At 49.2% G+C, this 21,520-nt stretch overlaps 1 protein-coding gene across 4 annotated transcripts in view; it reads right to left on the bottom strand.

The window, feature by feature from the left end:
- Nucleotides 1-21,520, bottom strand: part of LOC119977907 (coiled-coil domain-containing protein 81-like) — a 233,297-nt gene that overhangs the window by 55,333 nt on the left and 156,444 nt on the right. For all 4 annotated transcript variants that reach the window (XM_038819217.1, XM_038819218.1, XM_038819215.1 and 1 more), the window contains 2 exons: nt 21,131-21,277; nt 6,692-6,799 (listed from right to left, as the gene is read on the bottom strand). In XM_038819217.1, the coding sequence (XP_038675145.1) occupies nt 6,692-6,799; nt 21,131-21,277 (255 nt within the window). The remainder of the gene's footprint in view (nt 1-6,691; nt 6,800-21,130; nt 21,278-21,520) is intronic.

The raw sequence follows: 21,520 nt of genomic DNA, 5'->3' as shown, positions 1-21,520 counted from the left end.
CTAGCCATCCTCAACTACGTAGTGCGTAACGGAGTAATAGGCCCCGACCCGGAACGCATGCTCTCCCTGATGGAGCACCCCCTCCCCCACTCCTTCAAAGCCCTCAAGCGCTGTCCTGGCTTCTTTTCCTATTACGCCCAGTGGGTCCCCAATTACGCCGACAAAGCCCATCCACTCATCCAATTAGCCACATTCCCCCTGTCGATGGAGGCCCGCCAGGCCTTTAGCCGCATCAAAGCAGACATTGCAAAGGCCACGATACGCGCTATCGACAAGTCACTCCCCTTCCAAGTCGAGAGCGACGCGTCCGATGTAGCTCTGGCAGCCACCCTCAATCAAGCGGGCAGACCCGTGGCCTTCTTCTCCCGTACCCTCCACGCTTCCGAAATCCGCCCCTCCTCGGTCGAAAAAGAAGCACAGGCCATAGTAGAAGCTGTGCGACATTGGAGGCACTATCTGGCCGGCAGGAGGTTCACCCTCCTCACAGACCAACGGTCAGTGATCTTCATGTTCGACAACACACAGAGGGGCAAGATAAAGAACGACAAGATCTTGCGGTGGAGGATAGAACTGTCCACCTACAACTACAACATCTTGTATCGTCCTGGGAAGCTAAACGAGCCTCCCGATGCCCTGTCCCGAGGCACCTGTGCCAACGCACAAGTGGACCGTCTTTGAACGCTCCACGCGGACCTCTGCCACCCGGGGGTCACCCGCTTTTTCCATTTTATAAAGACCCGCAACCTGCCCTACTCCATCGAGGAGGTCAGGACAATGACCAGGGAATGCCACATCGGCACGGAGTGCAAGCCGCACTTCTACCACCCTGAACAAGTGCACCTTATAAAGGCTTCCCGCCCCTTTGAACGTCTCAGCATTGACTTCAAGCGTCCCCTCCCCTCCAACAACCGAAACACGTACTTTCTCAACGTGAGTGACGAGTACTCCCGCTTCCCTTCGCCATCCCCTGCCCTGACATGACCACAACTACCGTCATCAAAGCCCTGCATACCATCTTCTCCCTGTTCGGATTCCCTACTTACATTCATAGCAATAGGGGGTCCTCCTTTATGAGTGACGAGCTGCGTCAATTCCTGCTCAGCAGGGGCATCGCCTCCAGCAGGACGACCAGTTACAACCCCCGAGGTAACGGACAGGTCGAGAGGGAGAACGGTACGGTCTGGAAGAAACGAAGGAGGGGACTATTTCGTGGGCCGGGTACGTGAGCGGCCACCGCCATGAAACACGCCGTGGTTGCTGCAGGCTGCTGCAGTGCGCATGCGCGGCCACAGTCCCGGCGATTCTCCAGGGTGTATTGGCAACTAGAGCTGGGTGCTCTATGATGCCATCCTGTTAGCCCCCCACAAAACATTGAGTGCCAACCCGTTCCATGGGGCGGTGACATTGGCCACCAGCACACCCGAGTTCCACCCCTCTGATGAAGCCGTGTTGGGGGGTTAGTGTGGTAGTATGACTAGGGGTATTACGGTACCTGGAAGTGTGAGCTGCCATTGGTGCAGAGGACTCGCTGCCCATTGGCCCAGGTATGTCATGTGCCTCTCAGCCAATTGGCTGAGAGGTAGGTAGCTCCGCCTACGAGGCAGGGTATAAGAACCCGTGCTCCCCGGCAGTCTGGCATTCTTCTGTACGTCTGCTGCCGGGTACACTTCTTGTGTATTAAAGCCAATCGTTTGGACTTTATCTACGTTTCGTGTCCATTGATTGTGCATCAGTTAGCACATGAGGCACGGCAGCACAGCGGTGCATGTGCCATCGACAAGTGAGCCAGGGCCTTCCAGTCTCAGAGCCCCCAGAGGACACCCGCCAGAGCATCAAAGGCCATGGGACGAGGTAAGTAGCTGGCGGCCCCCACCTCAGATGTGCATCCTGGGGAAACACCAAGACGTAGTGGTAGATCTAGGAGGGCCAGGCACATTGAGCATCACTGGAGTAGGGGGAAGGGGTTAGGTAGGGTGTGGGGAGGGGGTGGTGTTGGGGGCTGAGGGAGCTTGGAGGGGTGGCACTATCTGGAATGGGTATTGTACAGCACATTAAACAACTTTTTGAACTCACTTCAAATGCGGGCTGACGCCACGACCCTTTGCCTGTCTCTCCGTCAAACCCCCCCTCCCCGTGGCACCCACCCACCCTCCAGCCATGGTCGTGTCCCGAGATTTGTGACCCATTCTCTGGGTGTTCGGATGTTGACTGCAGCGTCTGTGGTGTCGTACCCCATACAGTGTCCAGGCATCAAGGTTTGATTGGAACTCTAAGCAATGACTCCCAAATGCTACATGGCCTGCCTAACCACGGGAATCCACTTGGCATGTGTCACGTGCTCACTTAAACACAATTGCCAATTCCCTACTAGCAATAGCTTTCAGCTGCGCAGCCAGAGGCCTCAGCAATCGGAGGGGTTATGGGTGATCGGTGGGGCAGACAGGCAGGTACAGGGGTTGCCCCCGGCATGGGGTTGGGATCCAAGGGTTCGCACGGTGGTCCCCCAAGCGATTGCCTCCTCAGTTGCACCCCGGCGCCCGGCGCCCTTCCCCCCCCCCCCCCCCCACCCCATCCTCCCATGGCGGCCCACTTCTGCGGAGGATCACCCAACCCCGTCGAGTACTGGGATGGCAAGCCCAGCACATCCGAGTTCTTTGCCTGTGAGAAAGATTGCTACTGACTTCCTTGGCTCCCCACAGAAGCCCTTCTGTCAGGTTCACGTTTTTAAAAAGGAGCACCAATCGGCGCCAGGGTGAACACTTGCTGGGGAGGCCAGTGAATGACAGGAGGCCTTTGAATGTCAGGTGGCTCTCGTTAATTATATGGAAATGAGGCTTAAGTGGTGTTATTGGTTTCTCGCCATGCTTCAGCGAGACTTCGAATTCACCTATGGGAACCGGCCGGTTGCATCGCAAACTGTTTGGCGCCTGGCGCTGTTCCCGTTTTAGGCCTCTCTCGCTATTCACCGGCCTCATTATGCTTTAGGGCTGATATAACAAGGCCAGAAGATCGCGACCTAAGAATTTTTTTTCGCACTTGGGAGAAGAACTCAGAGATCGGGCCACCATTTTGAAATGGTGCCCCAATCTCTAAGTGAGCATGTGGGTCCTTCCCACTCATGGGCAATGTCACCCCTCACACACATGGGCACTATCCCACACCCACCAATTGGGGGCACCCTGCTATGGGATCCAGTAGTGTGGGCTAAACCCGTGAGAAACTCCCCAGGGCCCAAAAAAGTGACTAAGTGTCATTGAATAGCGGTGGGCAACTCGCTGGCAGAGCCGGTGGGGAACTCCCTAAAAAACCCGCCACAAATGAGCTCAGAAATTTTGGGGAATAATTGGCCCTGAGTGTCCTCGTCACATCTTTCCATATTGAATTGACAGCTGAACTCAATTCATTTGGCTGTAAAACTTCAATCTTTTCAAAAGAAGCCCCAGTAAATTTAGCAGTGTCCTGCACATGGGTACAGGCTTTCCCATTCCCAGAAATTGGGCAGAGTTCAGGCTTATGATAAAAAGAGAGAGATATTGGGCGCGACCTTCCCAAAGGGGAACAACGTCCCCAAGCGAGCGGGTTTAGCCACTGAAATACAACTCGTGTTGAATAAGGGGCCTAAACGCCGAGGCCACACATAGCCCCGTTTTTTACAATGGGGAGCTCTGCTCACCGGAACTCCCCATTGTAGGAAGGAATTGGTACGCCATTTTTAAATAGCATCCCAATCTCTGATGCCCACAAACAAAATCCCCGACCTCCCAATCTGGGAGGGAGGGAGGGATACCCTTGAAGACCCCCATGAGTGCCATTCTATTTGGCACCGTTTATGGGGACCAGTACCAAACGGTGCTGGCTAAGGTCCCCGAGGCAAAGGGACTGAATCCCAAAGCCTCAGGTATCTTGGGAATCTGCATATTAGAGTGTGGCTTACTGCCTTGCTCTAATTTGCAGATTTGACAAAATCTGATCCCGCCCATTGTGGGCAAGATTCTCCTTGCAACATCTTGCCAGATTGTGTTGAATCTCGCGAGACGTTGCGAGCCGGTCGGATCCCAGGAGCGGGGTCTCCCGGCTTTCATCGGCCACACTGCGCCGCGGCGAGCTGCTTTTCAGGCGCAACCGGAAGATTCTGGGTATTCCTGGGCTCTATGGAAATTCTGCCAGATACGCCATTGTAAACACTGTTGCAGCAACATTTACAAAAAGCAGCCATATTCACTCTTCTCAGCCACAGGTGAGCCTCAACTAGCAATTTACCTTGGAGGGATTGATTACATCTGATTTGGGGCTTCCCGGCCTGGGAGCTTCTTCTAAAAGTTGAACCCCGCTATAGGGAGGGGACATGAGAAGTCTTTGGCAGGTAGGATCAAGGAAAACCCAAAAGCTTTCTATAGGTATGTCAGGAATAAAAGAATGACTAGGGTAAGAGTAGGGCCAGTCAAGGACAGTGGTGGGAAGTTGTGTGTGGAGGCTGAGGAGATAAGCGAGATACTAAATGAATACTTTTCGTCAGTATTCACTCAAGAAAAAGATAATATTGTGGAGGACAATGCTGAGACCCAGGCTATTAGAATAGATGGCATTGAGGTGCGTAGGGAAGAAGTGTTGGCAATTCTGGACAAGGTGAAAATAGACAAGTTCCCGGGGCCGGATGGGATTTATCCTAGGATTCTCTGGGAAGCCAGGGAAGAGATTGCTGAGCCTTTGGCTTTGATTTTTAGGTCATCATTGGCTACAGGAATAGTGCCAGAGGACTGGAGGATAGCAAATGTGGTCCCTTTGTTCAAGAAGGGGAGTAGAGATAACCCCGGTAACTATAGGCCGGTGAGCCTAACGTCTGTGGTGGGTAAAGTCTTGGAGAGGATTATAAAAGATACGATTTATAATCATCTAGATAGGAATAATATGATTAGGGATAGTCAGCATGGTTTTGTGAAGGGTAGGTCATGCCTCACAAACCTTATCGAGTTCTTTGAGAAGGTGACTGAACAGGTAGACGAGGGTAGAGCAGTTGATGTGGTGTATATGGATTTCAGTAAAGCGTTTGATAAGGTTCCCCACGGTCGGCTATTGCAGAAAATACGGAGGCTGGGGATTGAGGGTGATTTAGAGATGTGGATCAGAAATTGGCTAGTTGAAAGAAGACAGAGAGTGGTAGTTGATGGGAAATGTTCAGAATGGAGTTCAGTTACGAGTGGTGTACCACAAGGATCTGTTCTGGGGCCGTTGCTGTTTGTTATTTTTATAAATGACCTAGAGAAGGGCGCAGAAGGATGGGTGAGTAAATTTGCAGACGACACTAAAGTCGGTGGAGTTGTAGACAGTGCGGAAGGATGTTGCAGGTTACAGAGGGACATAGATAAGCTGCAGAGCTGGGCTGAGAGGTGGCAAATGGAGTTTAATGTGGAGAAGTGTGAGGTGATTCACTTTGGAAAGAATAACAGGAATGCGGAATATTTGGCTAATGGTAAAATTCTTGGTAGTGTGGATGAGCAGAGGGATCTCGGTGTCCATGTACATAGATCCCTGAAAGTTGCCACCCAGGTTGATAGGGTTGTGAAGAAGGCCTATGGTGTGTTGGCCTTTATTGGTAGAGGGATTGAGTTCCGGAGCCATGAGGTCATGTTGCAGTTGTACAAAACTCTAGTATGGCCGCATTTGGAGTATTGCGTACAGTTCTGGTCGCCTCATTATAGGAAGGACGTGGAAGCTTTGGAACGGTGCAGAGGAGATTTACCAGGATGTTGCCTGGTATGGAGGGAAAATCTTATGAGGAAAGGCTGATGGACTTGAGGTTGTTTTCGTTAGAGAGAAGAAGGTTAAGAGGTGACTTAATAGAGGCATACAAAATGATCAGAGGGTTAGATAGGGTGGACAGCGAGAGCCTTCTCCCGCGGATGGAGGTGGCTAGCACGAGGGGACATAGCCTTAAATTGAGGGGTAATAGATATAGGACAGAGGTCAGAGGTGGGTTTTTTACGCAAAGAGTGGTGAGGCCGTGGAATGCCCTACCTGCAACAGTAGTGAACTCGCCAACATTGAGGGCATTTAAAAATTTATTGGATAAGCATATGGATGATAAGGGCATAGTGTAGGTTAGATGGCCTTTAGTTTTTTTCCATGTCGGTGCAACATCGAGGGCTGAAGGGCCTGTACTGCGCTGTATCGTTCTATGTTCTATGTTCTATCTATATTTCTTTGGCTCATTAAGTCTATGAAATTCTGTTTATTCTACTGAATGGGTGACCTGCATTCATCATAATTGCTTAAGGTATTTACACTTATTATGTTAATGCCCCACCCCCTGAATTTGAGACAAGTCATGAACTTCAACAATGACATAATGCCCTTGTGCTACCAGAATTACTACCTTCATGAATCAAAATATGAAAGGCGGGAATTTCCATGCAACCTACATGTTTTGTTTGGCAGTGATGGAGACGGCCTGCCATTGGCCGGCGGGATCTTCTGGTCCCAGCATTGTCAATGTGGGAGTTTCCCATTGAATGCACCTCTCTCTGCCGGGAACCCTGTGGCGGGGTGCACAGTAGGCGGCACCCGATGATCCTGCCAGTGTGAACAGCTGGAAAGTTCCGACTCAAGTCTTGAGTCTTTCAGATCAGAGTCAAACATATTTAAATAAAAACAATTTCAAAAACAGATTATTTTTCTGCTGTTCAAGTCTTACACGAGGTTCTTTGCATTTTGAATTCTTCAATTCCTTTTTGGCTTCAGCAACCCCTATGTTGAATGCGGAAATCTTTTGGTTGAATTCTCTTTTAGCCAACACTTCACACTAAAAAAAAGGAACACATTAACTACAATTAAAAACAAGGTGAAGGAAATGCTATTTGGAGCACACATTACCATTTAAATAAACAAAATGAAAGAAACTACTTCTTATAGCGTTGTATATTTAAGCCATACTAAATTACATGACAAGCAAAAACATTGCTTTTATTCATGCAAATAATAATTTTGTTGAAAGATATGAACATGCTTGGCATGGTGACACAGTGGTTAGCACTGCTGCCTCACAGCACCAGGGACCCAGATTCAATTTCAACCTTGGGTGACTGTGGAGTTCTCCCCATGTCAGTGTGGATTTCCTCCGGGTGCTTCGGTTTCCTCCCACAGTCCAAAGATGTGCTGTTAGGAGGATTGCCTCTTAGTGTCCAAAGCTTAGGTGGGGTTGCAGAGATAGGGAGGGGGAGGGGGCCTAGGTAGGGTGCTCTTTCGGAGGGTTGGTGCAGACTTGATGGGCTGAATGGCCTCCTTCTGCACTGTATTGATTCCATGTATTCTATGTTCAAGAAGATATTGGGGTAGTAAGCATCTCTCCTCTTGATTTCATTTAGTGCCACTATATTTTCTTTGAATTTTAGATATTTAGAGTAATAAAACTTCCTCAAAGTACTAGATTTCAGGCTTTCAATCTGCACAACCTATTCACATATATAGGGCTGGATTCTCCCACCCCGCTCGCCGCATTGATCATGGGCGGGATTCACCGGTCACCGGGCGGACACGGTCAATGAATGTCACCCAAAATAAAAATATAATGCAGTTGTCGCATTGGATGGAATTTAATGCTTGGAGATAGGTTCAAAGGTGGGAGATCCATGTGATCAGGCAGGTCTTGCCCCTATTTTCTTGAGTCCAATGCAGAAGGGCAGCTTTTCTGCATGGAAGTCAATTGAAACCCTTAAGAGGCCAATTAAGAGTCACTTATGGGCCTCAAGTGCGGCCGCTGGTACTTAACCAGGAGTCTGGGTTCCCCCCACCCCTTAATGCAAGACCCACCACCCCTCAACAGGGCTTCCAAGTCTGCCCCCAGCGAACCCGCCCCACTCACCTGTTTCCTGGTGTAGGCCCCACCACAGTACTGGCAGTGGCCGTTGCTACCATTGACGCTGCCGGTACTGGAGAATTGCTAGCCTCTAATTAGCTGGTATCTCTCAGAGGCAGGACGTCCACCCTCCAGCAGGATTTCTTAGGGGGAAATTCACCTCACAGGAGCCAGGAAGCCCAATGTCAGGTAAATATTGCCTGATTGGGATTCAATCAATTTGGCCTCCCGCAAATGGCTGCAGTGGGATTGCCATCGATTTTCCAGCCAATGGATTGATCCACTGTCATGGTGATTACATTCCACCCATTATGTTCAAAGGAGAGTTTAGTAACTGTACTGTAATATTTGTTTCCATTTACACCAATAATTCAGCTCTCCCTATAATCTAAATAGTCTTTTTGCCCTGGATTACCATATGGCAAAACAGCAGAGTAAAATATTCACTTTTTATGTAAATAAAAAGAAACGTCAAAGCTCTTCCAATGTCTCAAAAGGCAAATATAAAACTTCCCTAATTGTTTGTCATTGAAATCAGCTCGAGTTTTGATCATGAGCCCATACTGAGATGGCTGATTAAGCTACTAGGACAGTGTGTGCATTCTAGCTGTCCTCAGTGCCTGAAGTAAAGAGAAGAAATAAAGATCAGCCAAGAACTACATAATTTAATGGAATCTGAAAATAGATGCCGGGATCATGAGACGTGATTCACCTGCGCTCAATGCTTTTGATGCAGGAAATATACAAACTTCATACTGCCAACTTTTTAATATGATTTCTGCATGCAGCCAGCCCAGTGCTAAAAACCTGAGAAGAGGCAAAAAATCGTAAGAAGCTAAAATAACTTAAATATGGTCACATACTTAATAACAGCCTGCAACTCGTAAAGGGGAGGTGCATTATTGCTAGAGCAGGTGCTGGAATTTGTTGCAGAAGAGCATGAGTGTTAGAAGAACAGGAAGAGAGCTGGTTCCAAGATTTTCCATCGCTATACTGGAGGCCTTAGTTGAGGAGTTGCAGAGGAGTTACTTCATCCCATCATCAGGAGGCCCTCCAGACAAACTTTAAGAAGGCTTTGGGAGCAGATAGCTGCGGTGGTCAATGTGGAGTGCAGTCCCAAGGGCCGGTACAACTGCAAAGTGTCCAATGACCACACACATTTGGCCAAATTCAGCAACTTACCCACTATGGCCTCATTGTACTATACCCTCATCACTCACCTACCAACAATTTCAATCAATCACAACACATACCTAACATTTGTATGCCTCACATCATCCTCATAGACAGCACGCTTTTATAAACTTCATGTCCACATTGTGTTGTTCCTCGTGTCTTAATAAAGCTCGTAGTCTCAAAGTTGGAGAAGATGCTTTATTGTGAATTTGTTCTCTCTTCAGAGCTTAATTTACGGCTACCTCAAATGCTGCCTGCTTGTGTCTGTGTCCTGCTACGAGTTCTGCCTTCCGTGAAGTGTGTCGTCACTTCCTGTCCCTGTGTATATATAGCTCTCCCATGCTCCCTCTAGTGCTTGCTCAGTTGTATTGCATCTAGTCAGATCTACAATCACCACATCCCCCTTTTTTCTTTACATATTTTCTGTACATCGTTAAAGAATATTGTACAAAACAGTTACTTATGATATGTGTATCTATACAAGAGATGGTGCTATTGCATATTTTACAAAGCCAATTTATATTTATGAGTCCACTCTTAATAAAAACATTTATGAGTCCAAACTTGATGAATTTGTTCACTGAGTTTTTTCTTTTGTTGTTGTTGACGTGGTGACTGTTGTCGGTGTTCCTGTTATTTTAAGTAACCAATACGTCATCCCGAGGTGTTTGCATGGTCGAACCACTGATGTTGACTGACATGGACTTTTTTCTGTGCTTGTGGTATCGATTTATTACGTCATCTGCCTTGAAAGCTGGTGTGCTTGCTTGTTCTGGAGCAGATGTGAGTTTGTGCGATTCATTGTCATCCCATGGCATGTTTGTAGTCTTGTCATTGTTTTGCAGTGTGCTGTGGCATTGTCCTTCATGTGCAGAGTTGTACCATTTTGTACAAGTCGTTGTTTCATTGCTGTTGTTTCTGTCGTTCCTGTCTTTGTTGCTTTCGTTGCCGTTCTTGTTGCTGTTTTTGTCGTTTCTGTCTTTGTTGTTATCGCTATCTTTGTTATGCTTCTTGTTGGTTTTGTTGTTCTTCTTGTAGTTTTTATCGTTGTGCTTGTAGTTTTTGTTGGTGCTGTTGTTCTTGTTTCTGCAGTGCTTCTTGCGATTTTTGTTGTTCTTGTCGCGCTTCATGTTGCTTTTGTTCTTGCTGTTGTTGTTCTCGTTTCTGCTGTGCTTCTTTTGGCTTTTGTTTTTCTTGTTATGCTCAATGAGTGTCCCGTGTGGATAATTTGAGTCATTGTCACAGTTATTGGTGCGAGTGTCCTTTGTGGAATCTGTTGCATTGAAAGTTTCGTCTCGGGAATGGTGAGACTGATCTGATGTTGCATTGATGCTGGTGACATCAGTCATTTGTGGTGAATTTGATTCCTCGTCTTTGCTTTCTTGGTGCTCCTCTTCTGGAGTCAAATTCTTCACGATTTCATTTGACGCGATCTCTCTGGACTCTTGGTGCTCCTCTTCCGGAGTCAGATTCTTCATGATTTCTGTTGATGTGGTCTCACTGGACTCTTGGTGCTCCTCTTCCGGAGTCAAAATCTTCATGATTTCAATTGACGTGGTCTCTCTGGACTCTTGGCGCTCCTCTTCTGGAGTCAAAATCTTCATGATTTCTGTTGATGTGGTCTCACTGGACTCTTGGTGCTCCTCTTCTGGAGTCAAAATCTGCATGGTTTCTATTGGCGTGGTCTCACTGGACTCTTGGGTGTCCCGACTCTGTGCTTCTGTACAGACAAGCTGAGAACTGTCAGTCTCGCTGTGATCACCTTGTCACTGTTTTCGCATGCAGTGGGTAGATGTACATTGTCTTTTTCTTGTTTATGTGAGCTTGGTAGACTTTCATAGTCTGCTTGCGGTTGCTCAGATACGGCGGGTCGACCTTCATGGTCTTGTTCATGCATGGTGTTCGCCAGGGAGTGTTTGCTTGCTTCCCTTTTGGAGTCTTTCATCACTCTCACTGTGGAGCCGGTCATCGCTCTCTCTGTGGAGTCTTTCTGTGCTCTCTGTGTGGTGTCGTCTTCTTCTTGGGTATTGGTGTCATCCAATGTATCAACGATCTGCCATGGCACCATGGTGTTGGATTCATCTACCACGAGTAGATTTGTGTTGAGCTTTGCGACCGTGTCGCTGATGCTGTGATCAGCATATCCGAATAACTCAGCCATGTCTGAGTAGTATTCTTCGAAAACCAAATCATCTTAGTTGGATTCATCTACCACGAGTAGATTTGTGTTGAGCTTTGCGACCGTGTCGCTGATGCTGTGATCAGCATATCCGAATAACTCAGCCATGTCTGAGCAGTAATCTTCGAAAACCAAATCATCTTTTTTTGTTTCGGATTTCTTTTTGTTCTCTTCACTTTGGGTGGTGCTGACTGCTTTTTCCAGGGTGTTGTGCAAGTTGTTTTCAACTGCTGGTTTAAGTTCAGGCATTTTTTTGTCTTCCGAGGCAAGAAAGTTTGGTTTTACCGCTTTAAATATCTTGTTTTCAATTATCGGGCATTTCCCTTTTAAGTAGGCGTGGTCCGGATGCTCAGACGTCATGACGCTCGTGACGTCATGCGTAGGAATCAATTGCGCATGCGCAAATCGGCCTTCCATTACTGTGCGGGTTTGCGTCCACTGCGCATGCGCGTCTTGCGCATGCACATAACGATCCGCGACCAAAACGTTTTGAGACTGCGCATGCGCGGCTTGCGCATGCGCATAACGATCAGAAACAAGAACTTCTTTTAACTGCGCATGTGTGGCTTGCGCATGCGCAGAACGCAAAACGGGTGATTGTAACTGCGCATGCGCGGCTTCCGTTTCCTGCGCATACGCAGACGCAGTTTTTAGTTCTTTGTCTGCCCGAAACTGTAAAATGTGCTCCGACGCCATTTTGTCACGGATTTCAGCGTTTTTTCTTTCTGAAAGTTGTAATTTACCTTTTCCTTTCGATCTGGACTGGATTTCAGCGTTTTGGCTTTGTGAAAAATTCAAGTTATTTCTTCTTTTTGATCTGTACTTTTCTTGACTGAAACCTTTCTGTTCTGATTTTGATTGTTTGAGTTTTGCATCACTCAGTTTCTGTGCATTTTGCCTCTGAGCATACAGTGCTGTTCAAATTTCTTACAGTACTCTTCAAATTTGTTTAGTATTATTCGTAAGCTGTTGCTGTCTTCATCTTTTGAGTATTTAAATCCATTATATACTTTCCTAGCTTCATGTCCTGCGATGAGCATTGCTATTTTAATTTCATCTGAGGCTGCTGCTACATCATTAGCTATGATATATAAATCGAACATTTGTTTAAATAGTTTCCAGACATTTCTTACATTGCCGGTCGTGTCCAGCTGAGGTGGGGTTCCATGCCACATCCTCGAATAAGCGATGTCTTCCCAAGTCCAATGTCCAGTAGGAGATATCCATGCCATTTTGTTCTTTCTGTGTCTGCAGCTGAGTTGTCCTGTAGTAAGCGTCTGAAGCCACTGCTGGCACCATGTGTTGTTCCTCGTGTCTTAATAAAGCTCGTAGTCTCAAAGTTAGAGAAGATGCTTTATTGTGAATTTGTTCTCTCTTCAGAGCTTAACTTACGACTACCTAAAATCCTGCCTGCTTGTGTCTGTGTCCTGCTACGAGTTCGGCCTTCCGTGAAGTGTGTCATCACTTCCTGTCCCTGTGTTTTATAGCTCTCCCGTGTTCCCTCTAGTGCTTGCTCAGTTGTATTGCATCTAGTCAGATCTACAATCACCACACACATCTCACAATTTGCGCACACTGCCAGACAGCCACAGTATACAAATATATTGTACCACACTTACTGACAAAACATCTTCCCTGTTGCAGGACAAGGTGTTGCATAGCTAGAGGTCGCAAAACGTGATTGGTGGGATGCAGGTATGGCTACATGTCCTCACTCTGATGGAAGAGACAGTGCTCACCATCATTAGGGTGGCCATGACTGAGTCTGTGGCCAGCGCCAGAGCTGAAAGCATTAAAGATGATGGTATGTTCATACCTCATCCTTGAAATCATATCCCACTTGCTCTTCATCCCACAATCCCTTCTAATTTAAAGATTTCAGATTGTTTAAGCATTCACCTGTTACTTCCTCTCATTGCACCCCAACCCTTGTGTCTTTCTTCTTTCAGGTGCCCAGTTCTGTCACCTGCCTGGACAGTGGTGCAGGAACAAGAAGTGGAAGTGGAAAAGTGAATGATGATGAAGGAACACTTCACTCAAATTCATACTCTCAGACACCAGCTCAGATACTGAGGGCGGGTCGGAGAATCCCCAGGGGGCGGCATGAATTCTGCCCCGTCGCTCTGCCGTGTGGCTGCTGTATTCTCCGGCGCCGGTTTTCGGGCGGGGACCATGCCCCGCTGGTCGGGGGCCGTTGGCAGCGGCCCCCCCAGCAATTCTCCGGGCCCCGATGGGCCGAGAGGCCACCCGTTTTTGGCAAGTCTCTCCGGCGTGGATTGGACATGGTCCCACACGGCGGGACCTGGCAAGTAAGTTGGCTGGTGCGGTCCTCGTGGTGGGCGCAGGGGGATCCGACCCGGAGGGGGGTGGGGGGGGCCCACGGTGCCCTGGCCCGCAATCGGGGCCTACCGATTTGCGGGCGGGCCTGTGCCATGGGGGCATTTCTTCCTTCCGTGCAAGCCCCTGTAGGGCTATGCCATGGCCGGCACCGAGGATACACCCCCCTGCGCATGCGCCAGAACACGCTGGCCGGTCTGCGCATGTGTGGAACCACGCCAGCGGTTATGTGCATGCGCTAACTCACGCAGTTCCTTCGGCACCAGCTGGCGTGGCGCCAACCCCTCCGTTACTTTAGAGTGCAATTTTAGAGTGGGATCACAACCAGGGCACGCGACAATTGCAGCGTAGGAGCCTTCTTCCCAGAGGGTATGGTTTCATACTGTAGAAGAGATATTTGAGAGTTTTAATGGGGCAGCAGACAGGAAAAAGCAGATGGGTATGCACAATGAGATGCTTGGTGCATTGACAAGCCTGCCAAAGGCTGTGGTCACTGATAAGGAGCATAGAAGAATCAAGCATATCCTTTCCAGTATGAAAATGATGGCTGTACTTAGACATCTCATGGCATGTACTGCAATTGAAGCTGATATTGGCCATCAGATGCCATATTATGGATGGGTCTGCAAGTGGACCTTCCCACTACTTCCATACTGGAAAGGCTTGGCTCCAGCTCTCTGCAAAGCTCTGTGTCAAGTTGGAATCAGACAAGGGCGGGACGGTGGCGCAGTGGTTAGCAGTGCTGCTTCATGGTGCCGAGGATCTGGGTTCCATCCCGGCCCCAGGTCACTGTCCATGTGGACTTTGCACATTCTCTCCAAGCCTGAATGGGTCTCACCCCCACAACTCAGAGATGTGCAGGGTACGTGGATTGGCCATGCTAAATTGCCCATTAATTGGAAACAAAAATGGTACTTCAGTGAAACCAGCAATGCAATTCTACATTAATTGGTCCACTTGACGAGGTCTCACGTGCTTCTCGCCGCAAATAAAGCCTCACCAGCCGTTTCACCGGGGTTGCGTTCGGCAGCATCCCCCCCCCCCCCCCCCCCCCAAACCGCTAACAAGTTCGAGCAGCAGTTAAACTGCACTTGCCCAGCCAGCTATGTTGGTGCCAATAATGGTGCTAAAGAGACCGGCACCAAAATTCGTGGACGCTGGCCTGGGGAGGCTCCTGGACGCGGTGGGGGCCAGGAAGGATTTCCTGTTCTCCCCGGGGTCCCGGAGAGTGAACCACAAGGCAGACAGTGCTGCCTCGGATGTGGTGGCAGCAGCCGATAGTTCCAGCAGTATAACCAAGAGGGCTGGCCAGCAGTGCAGGAAGAAGGTTAATGGCCTACACTGGGTAGCACGAGTGATTGGATTTGTTTAATGTCATGTGTACCGAGATACAGTAAAAAGTATTTTTCTGCGAGAAGAAAACAGATCATTTAGTACATGAAAAGAAATGAAAATACATAAAAGGGCAACACAAGGCGCACAATGTAAATACCTAGACACCGGCATCGGGTGGAGCATACAGGGGTGTAGTATTAATCAGGTCAGTCCAAATGAATAAACACCAACGTCATCCACTTCCCCGCCCCCCCCCCCCCACCACCTCCAAGGGAGCATCCACTCCCCAACCCTCCAAGTGGCCCCATCCCTCCCTCCCTCAGCCCCCAACCCCGCCTTCACACCTCCTCTCTCACCACTGAACCACGTATGTGGCTAACAATGCCCTCTCTCTGTCTCCTCAGGAAAAGCATCCCATAATCAGCGGGAGAGGGCCAAGACTGGCGCTGGGTGCTGAACTTAAGAATCCTCACCTCCTTCGAGGAGCGGGCTCTGGAGGTGATTGGGGTGACTGGGGAAAGATCGGTCACCCACACGGCGGCTGGCGCATGCCGCAGAGGTGAGGAACCAGCGGGCTCCACCCGGGCGACCTGCCAAACATGAGTACTGATTGCCGTACTGACTGACCCATCCCTCTCACTGACCACATGTCCATCTCCCACAGGTCCTGCACCGACGGTGCCGGCCCATCCCAGTGGCCCCCTCTCCTGACTCCGAGGGGAACACTTTGGAGTACAGCTCCGAGGATGCCATCCCCACCCTCAACCAACACGGATACACACATCTCGATGGGACATGTTAGTGGTCAGTCACCTGGGGCAAATCTGGTGAGCACCACACTGCTGCTGATGTACATCAGGTGAAGGCAAAAACCCCCAGGCGAGACAGCAGTTGGAAGTCTGCTGGATCTCAGGACCCAGTTGGGTCCCAGCCTGATGCTGAACCTCTGGAACAGGGTTACCCGGACCTAATGGAGACAATAGGGAGTGTCCAGGACACCCAGGGGGAGATGTCAGCGACACTCCACCAGATCCGTAGCCACTTGGAGGAATTTCAGAGGCTACAGGTGCAGGAGATGGTACCGGCAATGAGTGTTACCAAGGCCAACACTGCTAAGGTGATACCCGCAGTGGAGAGCCTGGTGCACGACACGGCACCACAAGTGAAGGTGTCCAAGGTGTCGTGCAGTCAGTGATGGCCATGGCTGAGGGCGATGTGACCCAGTACCAGGCTAACCCTGATGAGGTTCTGCGGGACATGCCCCGCTCTCAGATGGGCATGGCCAAGGCGCTGTGGAGCATGTCCCAGTCACTAAGGAGCATCACTGAGGGCGTTGACACCATGGGCTAGCAGAGCCAGATGATGCATGGGCAGTCGGGGCAGAACCAACTGTCCCTCTGTCCCAGGGTGAACCCGAGGGCCCTATGTGCCAGTGCCAACCTGGACCCATCCCAGTGGCGAACGTGGCCACCAGCACCTCCGAGTTCCACCCCTCTGATGAGGCCGCGTCTCGTAGGCAGCACAAGGGGCAGGGCAGCACGACTGTGCATGTGTCGCGAACAAGTGAGTCGGGGCCCTCCGGCCCCAGAGCTCCCAGAGGACGCCCTTCCGGGGCATCAAGGGCCAAGGGACGAGGTAAGCAACTGGCAATCTCCACCTCAGATGTGCATCCTGGGGAAATACTAAGACATAGTGGTAGAGCTAGGAGAGCCAGGTACAGTAAGGATCACTGAAGGCAACGGGGTAGGGGGTGAGAGGGATAGGTAGGGGTTGTAGAGAGGGTGGGGAGGAGGTGTTGTGGGTGGGGGAGATGGCACTATCGGGAATGGGGTATTGTATAGCACATTAAACAACTTTTTGTACAACCATTGAGATGCCTCTGTCACTTCCTTCCACACTGCGGGCTGACCCCCGAACCCTTTGCCCATCTCCCCAGGCAAACCACCCCCCCCCCCCCTCCCCCGCCCCCACCCACCCGTGGCACTAACCCAGCCTCTGGCTGTGAACATGACCCCAGAGCTGTGTCCTATCCCCTGGGTGTTTCGGATGTTGTCTGCTGTGTGTGTGGTGTTGCCTCCCACAGTGCTCATGCACAGTGTACAGACATCAAGGTGGGATTTGAATGCTGATGAATGATTCACACATGCTACATGGCCCGCCCACCCACAGGAATGCACTTGGCATGTGTCAACTGCTCACTTACCCTCGGTGGTGGAGCCAGGCAGGGACAAGGGCTGCCCCTGGAATGGGATGAAGATCCAGGGGTTGGCACGATGGTGTCGTGAGTGATTGCCCCCCTTGGTTGCCCTCGCAAGCACCTCCCCCCCACCCTTCCAAGATAGCCCAGCCCTGCGGAGGATCACCCTACCCCGCTGAGCACTGGGGTGGCAATCCCAGCACACCCGGGTTCTTTGCCTGTGAGCAAAGATGGCTACTCACCTCCTTGCCTCGCCACAGAAGCCCTTCCGCCAGGTTCACGTTTTTAAAAAGGATTATTAATCAGCACCAGGGTGACCACTTGTTGAGGAGGCTGCTGAATGACGGGAGGCCATTGGATATGGGGTGGCTCTGGTTGATCGTATGGAAGTGGTGATAATTGGTTTCTCGCCACGCTACGGTGAGATACTGATTTCGCCTCGCTTGAGCGAGAGCGTAATGAGGCCAAAGAATTGCGCCCATTAACTCTGTTTCTCTCCACAGATGCTGCCGAAATACTGAGCATTTCCAGCATTTTTTGTTTTTATTAAGCATTTCAGTATGCATGCTGATTAGTCTTTTTTATAGGCCATTACTTCAAAGTCCTCGGGCGGAATTCTCCGCTCCCCACGCGGCCTGGGAGAATCGCGGGAGGGCCTCCCGACATTTTTTACGCCCCCCCTGGCGCCCCCCAGTGATTCTCCCCCCCCCCCCCCCGGCTCGGAAAAATCACCGCTCGCCGTTTTTCACGGCGAACGGCGATTCTCCGAGCCCGATGGGCCGAGCGGCCGGCCCTTCACACACATTTCACCAGGGCAGCAACCACACCTGGTCGCTGCATTCGTGAAACGGGCGCCAGATGCCCGTTTGGGGCATCTAGGGGCCCGATTTGGACTGGAGCACCACGACTGTGCTCGGGAGGGGACAGGCCCGCGATCGGTGCCCACCGATCGTCGGGCCAGCGTCCAAAACAGACGCACTCTTTCCCCTCCGCCGCCCAGCAAGGTCAAGCCGCCACGTCTTGCCGGGCGGCTGAGGAGAAAGACGGCCACCGCGCATGCGCGGTTCGCGCCGTCTGCGCGATGAAGTCATCCGCACATGCGCGGGTTGGAACCGGCAACCCGCGCATGTGTGGATGACCTCACAAATGCGCCGTTTGCGCGTCATTTCCGGCGCGACAAGGTCGCGGCCGGGAAAGACAGAGGCCCGCTCCTAGCCCCCCGGGTGGGGGTGAATTAGGTGCAGGGAGTGGGCCTCGAGGCCGTCGTGATCCTCGGCCGATTTCACGACGGCCATCCCGATTTTTATCGGGAGCGGAGAATACCGCCCCTCATCTGAGTTCTCTATAACAAAGCTCATGTGCAACTTTGTCCTCTGATCAGCTGGCACCCAAGCAATCTTTCCCCCTGTTTCCAGCTGCAGCCCATTTGTGCCTAGTAACTCATTAAAATTAAATGCGCAGGGCAGCGTGGTGGCACAGTGGTTAGCATTGCTGCCTACAGCACTGAGGACCCAGGTTCGAATCCGGCTCTGGGTCACTGTCCGTGTGGAGTTTGTACATTCTCCCCGTGTCTGCGTGGGTTTCACCCCCAGAACCCAAAGATGTGCAGGTGGATTGGCCACACTAAATTGGCCCTTAATTGGAAAAAAAATTGGATACTCTAAATTTATTTATTTTTTTTAATTAAATGCGCATCCTGCATCTGTGTAACCCTCTAAAGCAGAGTTTTTAAAACATTTTTTTCCGGGACCCACTTTTGTCAACTGACCGAACTTCAGGACTAATGCCAACTGACGTTCTGGACCCACACTGGTTGACCTTCGGGACTCACGCCACGTATGCTTACCTTTATTGTGACGGGTGAGCCTACTTGGTCCTCACCATCTCAGTCCATACATCCTGTCTTGTCCAACCTTCCTCCCTTAAGTTGGATGAGACTGGAGGAAGGAAGCGCACTCCCAGCTGCATCAGCGCAGAATAACTTGAGCGCATAGAAGAAAGACACACTCCTCTCTCTCTTGCTCCCTCCGCCCATGTCTGGGTTATCCATGATCATTTCAACTTTGATCTCTCCCTATCAATATTCATCTCCCTACAAGTTACTCTGCAACACCCACCATGTCTGATTGCCTTTACCTCCATGCCCGTGCCATTATTTCCCCTTTTCAACATCTCCCTTATGCTCTTTCCTGGGTTTTTCCTAATGTATGACTGTTTTGCCAGTTTTTCCCTTCATCACCAGGGATTTATTTGTTTTCCTTATTTCTCTTTCTTTTCCTATCTGGCCCAGTCACTCCCCCTCTCCTTGTCCACTCATTCTTTTCCCTGATTCCCTGATTCCAAACGACTCTTTCAATTTTCTCTGTGTCTCTCCACCAATTTTGTTTTTTTTTCCCCCAACATCTTGATTGTCTCAGTTATTTCAGCACCCTCATGTGTATCAAAGTAGAATTTGAGTTACAAAGGTATCTAGGGAGATTTATATAGAGATATGGAAAAGTAGTTTATAGACATAGAAAGACAGAAGTCAGGCTTTTGATAATAGTCAAAAACGCAACCATGGAGTGCTTCAAAATCAGCCTCCGCATTTTAACTATCTGTCACTGTACCTCTCACCTTATGGTCTTCAGCTTTGTGCCCGAATGTGGAATGAACAGATTCACAATCATTTATTTGTGTTAAGGCTGCGGATTTAATATGAGGATTTTTTTTGTTCTGTGGCACCAGAAGTGCCCTTCAGTGCAGTAAAAGAGAAATGAACCCTTTGCCTCCAAGTACATATTCATACATCTGTATCGAGAAAATTATTTTAATCCTATGCTTCTGAAACCAAAGAGACTGTAGTATGGCTCGGTGCTGTGAGTGGAAACAGAAACTAAATTTATACAAATCACTTATATTTGTAACAAGGCTCCACAACTCACTCAAGCCACTCGCAAAAAGGGATTACTTTCTCTCTGGTATGTCGGCATCGTTGTTCACAGGTACGGGTAGATAACAGTGTTACAGCTGTTTTACAACAGCTCGGCCGAGTGTGCTGCTAATGGTAGAGCTTTAATATTCAGCAATATCGCGGGGATCCTTTGGGAACACCGGCGCAACCCTTAGCTCTGTGACCAATCTGCCACCCATCCAGGGTCGCGACCCACATTTTGAAAAACCCTGCTCTACAGTATAAGTACCAGTATCTAATAGGTCACCCTCATCAGTTACCACTATCTAAGAGCTACACTCATCAATAGCGACCACGTGTATAAATGTTTAACTGGAGTCTGAGCCGGTCCATAGCAGGTGGAATGGATGAAGATGTTCTCCAGTTAAGTTAAAACTTTCCTTTATTAGGCTGGAAGGAACAGGAGTTCTCCAGACGAATAACAAAGTTGCACTTCTCTTGCCTGGACTCCCCTATTTTGCTTCTTTTAAGATCTTTCGGAACTCCCTCCCTGCCTCTTACGTCCATGCAAAATGGTGGATGGAAGGCTGGCCGAGAGAGCTTTGGAATTCAGGTTTGGAGATGATAAACTTTTTAGTGGAAGATGGACTGAAGTTGGAAAAGAAGTGGGTGATGTTAATGAGGTGATTGTGGATGGTCTTTGTGACAGTTAGGAGAAGGCGTCAAAGGTAGGGGATCAAGAAAATAAGACCCTTTTTTGTATTTATCAGATCAAGAACCTTCTTGGGCCTGTAACCGTAGCAGAATTTATTCGCTGATTTCTAATCAATAGGCTCTGTTGGATACAGGCCAGAGCCACATGAAGACCAAGCATGCAACTAGAATCCATGCAGAGGCAGGTCACGCCTGGGTGCATAGTGCCTGATTAGCACCCATGTGGAGAAAATAAAAATCAGTCCCAATAAGGATAGGGAATAAGACTGTTAGTATTGGATGAGTTGCACATTATACACTCTATCCAGATTCTGGTGGTCTTAGCTAGCCTATTTTAAGCCCTTGCCAATTGGCCAAGTTATCACTAAAATAATCATTTTGAGTGTGTCTGTTGCATATTTTAATATAATTTTGGACTTAACATATAGTTCATAATTTGTTATATACCTGCTGCTGGAAGAGGGTCTCCTGATCTTTTATTTGCTGGTATTGCTGCAATATTTGTTCATTTTCCTCTTCTTTTATTCTCCTGTTCTCCGAAAGATCAATAGGAAAATTCTTCAGAGCTCGTTGCATGCAAAGGTAGCACAGTTCCTGCAACATCAATCAGTAGCAAATACATTCAGTTCACTTTCCTTTTTAAGGCACATTCCAATAGCTTTTAAATACACATTTGATAATATTAGCGCACAGTTTAGAAGTTTGTGGTATATTTAACAATAAACATTTCTGCATCAACTCCCTTGTCCAGAACAATTTCTCAGTTTGTTCCTTCAATTGTCTGCTAGTAGTTCCAACGAGGCATTTCAAACTCAAGAGCAGCATTTTGATTCACCT

Source organism: Scyliorhinus canicula, chromosome 14 (assembly GCF_902713615.1).
Source record: "Scyliorhinus canicula chromosome 14, sScyCan1.1, whole genome shotgun sequence".
NCBI lineage: Eukaryota > Metazoa > Chordata > Chondrichthyes > Carcharhiniformes > Scyliorhinidae > Scyliorhinus > Scyliorhinus canicula.
Note: the sequence above shows the minus strand (reverse complement) of the source record. Positions and strands in the feature narration are given on the sequence as shown.